The 10,617-nt window shown below is 36.9% G+C and overlaps 1 protein-coding gene across 3 annotated transcripts; it reads left to right on the top strand.

The window, feature by feature from the left end:
* The first annotated feature begins 109 nt into the window (after positions 1-109).
* zfand2a (zinc finger, AN1-type domain 2A) lies at positions 110-4,849 on the top strand. 3 transcript variants are annotated; one of them, XM_017306079.2, is made up of 10 exons: positions 110-313; positions 881-976; positions 1,249-1,343; positions 1,868-1,999; positions 2,091-2,242; positions 2,355-2,483; positions 2,579-2,654; positions 2,752-2,828; positions 4,201-4,329; positions 4,528-4,849. In XM_017306079.2, exons 2-9 carry the CDS (start codon positions 922-924, stop codon positions 4,298-4,300), a joined length of 816 nt encoding a protein of 271 aa, XP_017161568.1. In that variant the 5' UTR covers positions 110-313; positions 881-921; the 3' UTR covers positions 4,301-4,329; positions 4,528-4,849. The 3 variants fall into 3 exon arrangements, with proteins under 3 accessions (XP_017161568.1, XP_017161569.1, XP_008414137.1); XM_017306080.2 differs by lacking the exon at positions 4,528-4,849 and adding an exon at positions 4,415-4,495 and having other exon boundaries at positions 4,201-4,285; XM_008415915.3 differs by having other exon boundaries at positions 111-313; positions 4,201-4,285.
* Positions 4,850-10,617: the final 5,768 nt, after the last annotated feature.

Genomic DNA, 10,617 nt, shown 5'->3' with positions numbered 1-10,617 from the left:
CATATTTTTACTTGAACAATCTGGGTCATTCTAGAGTTTTCTTGAAATTTCTACGACCGCCTTAAAAACCACGCCTCCATTAACACGTAGCGAGTATGACATCAGCGGCGTCTTGACGTAAGTGGACGGTGCGTGACACAGCTAAACAGACGAGGAGCTTCACAAACAAGGCAGCGGACGTCAGGAGCTCTGTAACTAAACTACAGACTAAAACACTTTGGGAAAAAAAATATAGAGTTATATTGGCTGGAAGAATACAGTGATTTTTTATTTTTTTTTACAAAACCAAAGACCGGGAAGAAAGCCGCGACTGGTGAGTAAACCTGAATAAAAAGCTGAGGTTAGCTGGTCATCTTGCTAGCGTAGCAAAGAAGCCAGCCGTGAGAATACATTCTAACCATAAATATTCAACATTTATTTTTAGTATTTGTTATTGACATTTATGGAGAAGTATACTGTGTGGTGTTGGTGTTTCCTTCGAGTTAGCAGAAATATGTGTTATTGCTCACTTTTGAGTAAATTAAGTAGTTGCTTAATTTCTATATCTTGTTACTATAATTCATACATGTTACATTGTGAACATGTATTACTTAAAGCAAAAGTCTCTCTCGTTTTGAAGTTCTTGTGTTCTGTTTGTCTAACACGATAGTGGATAACTTGAGCTATTAGTTACGTAATCGATCATCTGTGAGTGATCGAAGTTAGCTTAGCCGCTTGCTAATAATTTAGCAAACTCATTGTTGGTCTGCAGACTGATATTCAGGTGACTCATGGCTATCCTCAAAACCTCATTGTTATTACAATGGAGACTAGTTCTAAGAACTGCTAGCTTCTCATCTATTTAAGTTTTATTTTATTTTATTTTTTTTGTCTTTTTCAGAATAAAAATCTGTCATTTTCGTCAGAAGACCCATTTAAAAAATGGAGTTTCCAGATTTGGGAGAGCACTGCTCTGAGAAGACCTGCAAGCGTTTAGGTAAAGTTTCAAATAAAAACAGCATCATCATTTTTTGTTGGTGGTGGTGTTTGACTTTAATCAACAATCTGATGTTGTTGATTAAACAACAACATGGCGCTTGACAAAATGTAATGTTTCAATTCTTGACTGTATGTTGTATGACTTTGCGTTTTTGCGTTTTTCTGATGTAAAGCACTTTGGAATGCCTTGTTGCTGAATGATGCTATACGAATAAAATGTGATTGATTGATAAACTTGTTCCCTCATAAAGTGCTGCTTGTTGATTGCAGATTTTCTTCCAATGAGATGTGATGCCTGTCAGGATATTTTCTGCAAGGATCACATCACCTATGCAAATCACAAATGTACATCATCCTACAAAAAGGTGAGTTGATAGAACCTAATAAAATATGAACTTATGTTTAGGCCTGATTTATTATCCTCTTCAATAAAAACTTTATATAAAAAAATGACTTGGCGTAATCATCTTTTAATTAATAAATCCAATTACTACAAAATGTTTCTGGACAAACAATTACACCATGGGTTTTACTTTTATTAGATTACTTTTGAATTACATTTATGTCTATTTGACTTGTCATATGATGATCCATTTATTTTAATGTGACCTAGATCACGCAGTATTGTCTAAAACATGTTCACCTAAGCTTGGTTGTTCTTGTGAAGTCACTAACGTATTCCACACACGTTAAACTGTGACAACAAGTAGCCTTAAAAACGACTCTTGTGGATTAGTAGCAGTGTTGCTTGGATCAGAATCTGTAGGCTTTGGTTTTTAAAATAAATTGGTTGAATTGGAATGTTTTTAGTTCTATATTCTTTTAAAAGATATAATATTTTCTAGTTTGCTTCTTCGTTTGCTAAATACTGTTGTGTATGTTCTTGTAGGATGTCCAGGTTCCGGTTTGCCCGTTGTGTGATACTCCCATTCCCATCAAAAGAGGCGAGATGCCCGACATTAAAGTGGGAGAACACATCGACCGGGACTGCAAATCAGACCCTGCGCAAAGAAAGAGAAAGGTTCAAATAATGCAGAGTTCCCCCTAACCATGTGGCACAATGTCATCAAAAACAGTGATAACAAGTGGTTGTTTTTTTTTGTTTTTTTCAGATCTTCACAAATAAATGTTCTAAAGGTGGCTGTAAACAAAAGGAAATGATACGAGTCACCTGCGACCAGTGTCATTTAAATTACTGTCTCAAACATCGACACCCACTAGACCACGACTGTAAGACGGATGGGAAGGCTCTTTCCAAATCTGGGTGAGTACAGTTGTCCTAAGGATTCTGAAACAATTTTCTTTTTTTTTTTTTTTCTGAATTATCACATTGAACTGGTGATTTAAGTTTTTTTTTTTGTTTGTTTTTTCCATAGACATGCTGCTGTAATGAGGTCCCAAGGTGCTTCCTCTTCGTCTGCCACTAGTTCTCGTTCATCTGCTTCAGGAAACCCTCGGCCTGTTTCTAATGGTGTAACTGTAAACAACAGAGCTTGCAGCTCAGGGTGAGTGTTGCCACCCCACATTTGCTTTGTAATGGACACATTTAATATAAAAAACAGACTTAATTTAACACATTGTATTCCCTGCTTTTCCCCAGCTCTACCCCGCGGATTCCTACATCCGTTTCAGCACAGAATGTAATTCCCCCCTCGGCATCCTTTCAGGCCGGCATGGTATGAACACAACTTTGATGGAATCACCTTATGTAAAGTAACCACCAGTATATTGAAAGTGAACTCAAACATTCTGCTTCTACCTTTGTCACTTCAGACAGAGGAGCAGGCTTTACAAAGAGCGCTGGAGATGTCTTTGGCTGATTCGAGGCCAGCTGTTCAACCAACCCCCAGGTGAGCTTTGTTAACAAAATGCCTTTGATTTTTCCTAACTTCCTCTTCATTTAGCTGCTTATTAAGTAGATCAGTAATGTGCGTATATAATATGGATGAAATCCAGACTTGCAGGTGTTTCTCAGTGACGGGGCATGATGGTTGGCATATATGGCAAGCCGTTTCTGCGTTTAATTTTCAGGATTGCTGCTTGGATCCTCATCGTCCCTGTTTAGCTCCGATCTGAACTTTTTCTTTATATGCTTTTTCTTTATATGCATGCAGAATCCTTTTATAACTGGGCATTAATTTTTTTAGCTAAAACCCAGATCTCTGGTTAGACGCTGTTTTTACTGTTCAGGTGCTTTATAGTCTCCCAGGTCATTTATAGTTGATTTTTTCCCCCCCTTGTTGCTGTGAATGATGAGCATATCCAGTAATATTGTTCTGAAACTTACTAAAACATTCCAAAAGGACTTAAAGGTGTTTTAAGAATCTACATGGATTTATAAACACTCACTTATTCAGCTTCCATCTTTTGCTTGGTTCTGATAGTTATTGAGCGACGTTTAATGCTGACAAAAATAGCACTCTGTATTGGTCGGGCCTGTGAGGTGTTCAAAGCTGTGGAGATAGTTTTGTAATCTAACCCTGTCCTGTATGATGCGACCTTTGGACTTTACGGTGCTCTTTGTTTGCTAATGTTCTGTAACAAACCGTTCAAGCCTCCATAGCACAGCTGGTTTTATGTGTAGATAAAATTATACACCGGTGAACTACTATTTATTCTTTGTGACTTCTGAAGACCACTAATTCTCTGGAATTTATACTGAGCATGCCACACTTTTCAGGTTTTATCTGTAAACAGACTTTGAAAACGTTTCCTTTCCCTTCCACTTTATATGTGTTTCTCTGGCATGGTCTGTTACATAGAAATGATGATAAAATAAACTGAATTATTTGAAAGGTAACAAAATGTAAAACACTGTATGAAGAGATGCGAATAATCTTTCAAACTGTAAATGTTTTTTATAACTTAGTTGGTGTCCAGAAACGGACTTGGCTCTGTTTCAGGTCTGAATTAAAGTCATGATGTACTGCATTGCTAATAGTGGATCAGAAACGGGACATTTTTCTTGTACTGTTCACCAGGTTGCAAAGGAGAAAATCCACGCAAACAAAGAAACCTGAAAAACGGCCTTTGCAGCGCTCTCTGCTTACAGATTTAAACCATCACAAAGGCGCGGCTCTTTAGTGTTTGTCCAACAAAACAGGCTGATGGGATTATTTAAATAATTTTAATGAGGTTGCACTTGAATCAAACGCAAGGATCCACCGTTATGCATGTCGTCCGCTCTGCGGGGTTTTTCACTCCGGGATGTTTTCCTCTCAGCCCTCAGGAGCAGGAGGACCTGGCTCTGGCTCAGGCTCTGGCCGCCAGCGAAGAAGAATACAGACGCCAACAACAGAGACAACAGGTACCCGGAATTTAGGCACCAGTAGCATGCTTACGGGAACGCATGTAGGTACACGGTTGTCATGGCAACACCCATCCTCTTCTGAATTTTTGTGTTTTTTTTTTTTTTTTTTGCTTTTGTTCTTAGCAGCAGATGAAAGGCTAATTTACATCAAATTTATAATAGTTTTTTTTTTAAATGTGTGGATGAAAGTTCTTTGTTTCTAACTGGGCTTTTTTTTTCTCTTTCTCCTTTCTGTTTAGGGAAGAGAGACCAAACAGTCCACCTGCTGCCTTTCTTAGTCTTGGAGTCCCGTTTATTCTTCAAGCTGTGCTAATTGTTTGCTAGATAATGTACTTCTCAGATGTCAGTACCCAGAACGATTGATTGTTCCATGAAGAATTGCTCTTGAAAGTTGCTGCAATCTTGCCACCTTCCACATATAAGCACATACACTTTTCAGCAGGATCTGTCATTTTTAATGAATTATTTGCTCTTGTAAATATTTTATATGCCAATCATGATGACTCTATTATAATGCCTCATATAGATGTTGAATAAATTAAAGGTGCACTTAAATTTTAACTTTGTCCTTTGAGTGTAATTTAATGTCAGTGTGTGAGGGTGTTTTCTGGCACAGCCTGTTTGTGTGCGACACATTTGTTGTGTTGACCTGGAATATTCATGATCACATTTCCTAAATTTTATCTGCTTGGGCTTTTTGCTTCCTATCTTTAATTAGAAAATGGTTGATTATGTTTCTTGTTTGTAAACCAGATAAAAGCATGGGTAATACAAGAGATAAATGGAAATAATTCAACTGTTGATGACAATGAAATCAGCAGTAATTATTTTTTGCTAACTGCATTAGAGTTACACAAAGTGCATCACTATGAGTGATGTTTAAACCTCTGATTTTCCTGGGAAATATAGCATAACAAATCAACTCAATTTAATTGCGGTAATCAAGTTTTAACTTCAAATTGTCTTCTGCTTCTCAGACTAATAATTATCAGAATTTCAATTTATTTGAAACATTCAAGAGAAATGTTTCACTGATTCACTCTGCAGTTTAGATCAGAATAATAATTCAGCATAGACATTTGGAGATAAAGGGTTTAACTGAAAAAAGATTAGTCATTGCATCACTGGAGAAAGTATTTTCCCCTTTACAAATGGCAATCATCTAATAATTTCTTAAGGGAAAAAGACATCGCTACTTCAAGGCCTTTTGTCAAAATGCATCCCTTAAACTAATAGTTCATGATTGTGAATAAACTAATTAGCAATTTTACACATTTTGATTTTTAAAAGCTGAGTTCAGTTTCACTCGCCTCGGGTAAGCCTGATTACTGCCAGATGTGCATAATCAAAAATGACTTGAATAGGACCCGTCTAACACAAAGCAGTCAAAGATCTTTAAAATCAAACTGAATTAGCTAAATTGACAAATGATCCAAAAAGTCTCAAAGCCCAGAAAAACATCTAAAGCATTGCAGACCTCACTTATTTCTATTAAAATGACATATAGACATATAAAGTTGTGTGCAAATTCCAGTATGCAAGAGACTAAAACATATGTGCTAATAACATAATTACAAAGCAATACATTTTAAGCAAAATAAACTTTTCTGAATACTTCTTTTTCTAATATATAAATGCTTACAGTAGGTATGTATTGTGTCTAGTGTGGGTTTTTTTTTTTTGGTTAAAAGATGTTTGATTTCATGCAGTGAATTTACTTGCAGTGGCTGGAGTTTTACTGAAGAAAGAGTAGCAATACTTGGTATCACTCAAGTGAGAGTAAAAAGTATGTTGTAGTAAAATTACTCCTGAGTTGTTTTTTTTTCCTGGCAAAAAAAAGTTATTCAGGTCAAGCGGAGTGAATTTATTTGCACTATAAACAGCAGGGGGCAGTAAGGCACCAATAATGGTTCCCATTTATTTCCATATCCATGCATACCAGAGTATATTTGCACTGTGCAATAATTTCTTCTTACATCACTGTAATTAAAATCTCAAATCTTTTTATCCAATAGTATGACATTGCATATGAATAAACAAAAAAAACGCCTACGTAGTTGTTTAATACGAGTAACCTTTAAAGTAGTTGAAGAGCACGGCTGAAAAATAGCGTGGTGACACTTACTGTCCAAATCCATTTGCGTAATGGTAATTAAAAGGCACAGTTTGGAGGCAAGCAGCGCTTTAGCCATGCACTTTGACCTGGAGCAGCTTGCAAGTGTCACAAAAGTCTAATTACCATCATCTGATGCCATTGATGTGGTTACGTGAGTCATCGTTTTGCAGGTATACTGTAATGAAGTGCAGCGCTGCGATTGTAGAGTGGATTCATTTTCATGCAAATTGTATTCTTCAGTTTTGCCATCGCAGCATGCTTTATTATTGTATTCAGATATGCAGTTATGCACTAGAAAACCTGATCAGTTCCAGCATCTTACTGAATTAATTTACATATTAATGATTTTCTCAAGCTTCTTTAAGTAAGCTTTTAAATAAATGCAAATTTAGTTACTTTGTTGTACAATACTGAGACATATAGTCAGAAGTCAAAGCATTTGGAATTGTTTTACCCTGCTGATCACATCAATCAGATTTAACATCCTCTGTGATAAAGCACACACATTACATGAATTTCAAACTAATAATCAGATGGTTGGAGAACACCCACAGACATAAATGCTTTCTGCTGCAGTCTTTGTTTAATCTTTGTGAGATCGAGTTTTTTATAATAATAAAATGAAATGGAATTTGACTTTCCACGAATGCAAAAAGAAGTTTCTGTTGAATCTGGAAATATTTGAATCAGCAAATGGATCAAACAGAAAACTATGTTGTTTAAGTACTCGACAGTATGTGCAGCTCAGAGGACAGAGCTTTCTTGCAGTTTTCAAATCCAGATTTTTGCTATGAAATATCAGAGTAGAACTCCACAAGAAAGTTCTTGCAGAAGCAAAATTAAACCAAAGTTTTGTCTACTGCTTTTGCCAGAAGAAATACTCTTCCCCATTGTCCTAAAGGTCACTCTGTGGGTGAAGAAAACATTTCAACTCTTGACAGCTTTTGCGATGGAAAATTCTCGCCTCTGCTACCTCGATCCTGTCTCCGCAGATTACAGTCGATTTTTAAGTCTAGATGGAGTGTTTGAGCGCACCTGGTTCCTGTGACGCAATACTCTTCATCCAGAGAGCTAAACAACTCCATTGTTGAATGTGAACATGATCTCTGTGGTTGTTGATATTGGGGCAGGGTTTTTTTTCCCAAGGCTTTCTGGCTAACAGCTGCAAACATTTTTCTGTGTGGAAAAGCATGCAGCCCTGCTTTCATCTAAAAAAAAAAAGAACGCAGTGGAATATAATACTGAGGTGTTGACATTTTTGCCATTTGTAAAGGTCTCTGATGAACAAAATGTGGAGATTCAAAGAAATGGTGTGACACACTAATGTACAAGTTCGACATAAAAGAGTTGCAAAATAACATAAAGCACAAACATGTCCTGAGTTTTAATAAACAATGTGCTGTCCTCTCGCACCGAGAAATACAACAAAGAGACGAGATGCACCGAAAAAGTACAAAAGCATATTTTGCTAGTGTCGACACCAACATGTAGTTCTGCATGCCAGCAGAAGTATCATTTTTATTTTATGTAAGACTTACCTCATTTCATTTGAGAACGTTCTTTCGCTTAGGTTAGTTTAATTATTTTCCAACAAAATGCATATTTTTTTAACAGGACTGAACACATTCTATTGGATAGATCTGAGAGTAAAATACATTATTATTCAGATCTACCCCATGTACATATTTAAAAGTCATATAAAAGAAAACATTTAGGCTCAGTTGCTCAAGGAGAAATGATCAAAATGTGTGGGTAAATAGACAAGAGTGAACGCATCAGTTGCTTTTTATATGTAACCATGTAAAGCGCCGTATAAGTCAGGTGTCATTAATTGCTTATAGAGATTTTAGCATGCGGCCATGTATGTAATTGCTCTCTTAAGTTGTCGTTTACATGCCTAAGACCCCTTCTAAGATATGAATATGTGAACTGTTGTAAATCCTATTATGAGCTCACGACTGGGCTTCTTTGGGGTCACTCAGAGTTGAGGGAGCCAGTATATTGCTCTGTGCTTCAGCATTAATAAGTGGCTATTCCACTCTAATAGCAGTCCTCGGTTCAGGTCAAGTCTTGAGCATTATGGTCATGCAGAAGGCAGGCTAAGAGCCTCAAAGTCATTTTCAATCTTTAGCTTTCACAAGGAAATCGTGAGGCTTATTGACTGGATCTGTGTTGGATTTGTATTTCATTATGTTGGCATATTCCTTGCAGAGACATGAGTTCACTGGGAGTCATGTGATCCAATCCAACATCTACAGGTCAAATTCTGATAAAATGTGAACTAAACTCAGGATATAATTGAAAGTTGAGAAAATTAGACATGCAAAAACTGGAAATTTGAACAAATTCTACACTAAACGGCAGCCATTTATTGAGCTTGTTGCTTCAATGTAGACCCGTCTGCACACCCAGACCTACACTTTCGTTTTGATTTATTTTTGTTGGATGTGTACATATGCATGCATGTATATGTTTGTGAATGTATATGTGTGTGAGTCTATATATGCACGTGTTTCTTCGCTATTAATTTTCTTTCACTATGTTTTACTATTGTAGGTGTTCTGCATGTGCTCTTTGTTCCTGAAAACATGCATCTTAAAGTCAACGGTGTAAGCAATTTGTTTATGCTCAACACTTTTGCACCCTGGAATATGTTGACACCTAAATCAATAAAAATATCAATAAAAATATGAATCAAAAGAAAAAGAAAAGACTTATTTTGATCACAGCAGCTCGTTCTCCACGCTTGCTGTGTTTTACAGGCTAGTAGCAAATTACAGAAAATGTTTTCTTCCTGCCATCTTTCCAGGAAGATCAGATCTGCTAAATGCAATATTAATGGTTGGACTGAGCAGTAGATCTCGAACTCCTCCTGAGTTAATAGGCGCATCTTGGCTTCATCTCTGATTAATACTCTTTTTGGCAGGCCTGTTAGATTGAGTGGAGCTCGTTACCTCTCAGTCTCTTCCTTTTTCGCATCGTAGAACAACCAATGAGATAATTAAAGTGTAAGATATTTTGTTACAACCTTACCCTCCTTTGAACTTCTTCGCAACTTTATCTGTGAGCTGTCTGGTGTGTTCCCTGGATTTAATGAGGCTGTTTGTTTCCTAATGTATTCAAGCAGGCTTTCACAGAGCAGCAGTAATTATGCTGAAATACACACAGGTGGACTCTATTTATTAATTATGTGACTTCTGAAGGCACTAGATTTTATTTTTGATTATCTGACCAAACACTTTCCGGATGTCAACTCGTTTCTATGCTTCGGAAAATGTGTAATTTTACAGGAAGTCCAATTATTTATTTATTTATTTTTGTTTACATGGGAGCTGACAACTATGATCATCAAAGCTGTAAATTGCTGTCTTTGCTGCTGGAGCAACTGGAGATGCAGGGCCTGGAAGTTGAAGAGAAAAAAGCTCTGCAATTTCCTAGTACGACCAGTTGCACTTCACGGCTCAGCAGAAACTCAGCAGGGTGGTTCAAAATAGGCCCATGGCGTGTTGGTCCTAGTGGAAAAGTTTGTAAGAAAGCAGACAATTACAGCTGTGCGCATTCTTTTTATATTTATATTTAAAAACTATTGATTTAGATCAAAATTCCGTCTCCACGCATCTTAAGAAGCTTTACAGGATTCACTGTTAAGGCTATATACACTGTTGTGGCAAATTAATAAACTACAAAGCTCCCTGGAGGATTTTGCTTTGGTCGACCAGCTGGACAGCAGACTGTGAATGTTGAGTGACTAATTTGCTAAATCACTCATTTATTATAAACCAGATGCTCATCTTGTTTACTAGTAGCACCACCAATGATATAAACGCATGACAGCTCACTCAACTTTCCCCACTCACCGCAAACTGCAACTTGGAGCTTTCGTAGGACAAAGATTCCTCCTCATTTTATATTAATTGAACACATCTATTATCTACAGCAAGTATTTTATTGTAAACTAAGGCTTAAAGTACAGTCAGTGTGCAATGCTGGAGCTGTTGTTGCTCAGACTCCCACAACAAAGTGTCATTTACTGTCATGCATGAAAACTTGAGCAGAAAACAACATTAATTGCAGCCGTGAAGCACTGAGAGCTGTAGACTCGGTAAGTGTAGTGAAGCTCAGCGTGACAAGTATACTTGACATTCATTCAGATATCGAAGTGGAACAAACCAGACAGAGAAAAACTGCTTGTTATTATTTCCCCCCATAATTC

The sequence above is a fragment of the Poecilia reticulata genome, chromosome 8, assembly GCF_904066995.2.
Source record: "Poecilia reticulata chromosome 8, P_reticulata-male-v2, whole genome shotgun sequence".
Taxonomy (NCBI): domain Eukaryota; kingdom Metazoa; phylum Chordata; class Actinopteri; order Cyprinodontiformes; family Poeciliidae; genus Poecilia; species Poecilia reticulata.
The sequence above is the reverse complement of the archived record's forward strand: the minus strand, read 5'-3'. Positions and strand labels throughout refer to the sequence as shown.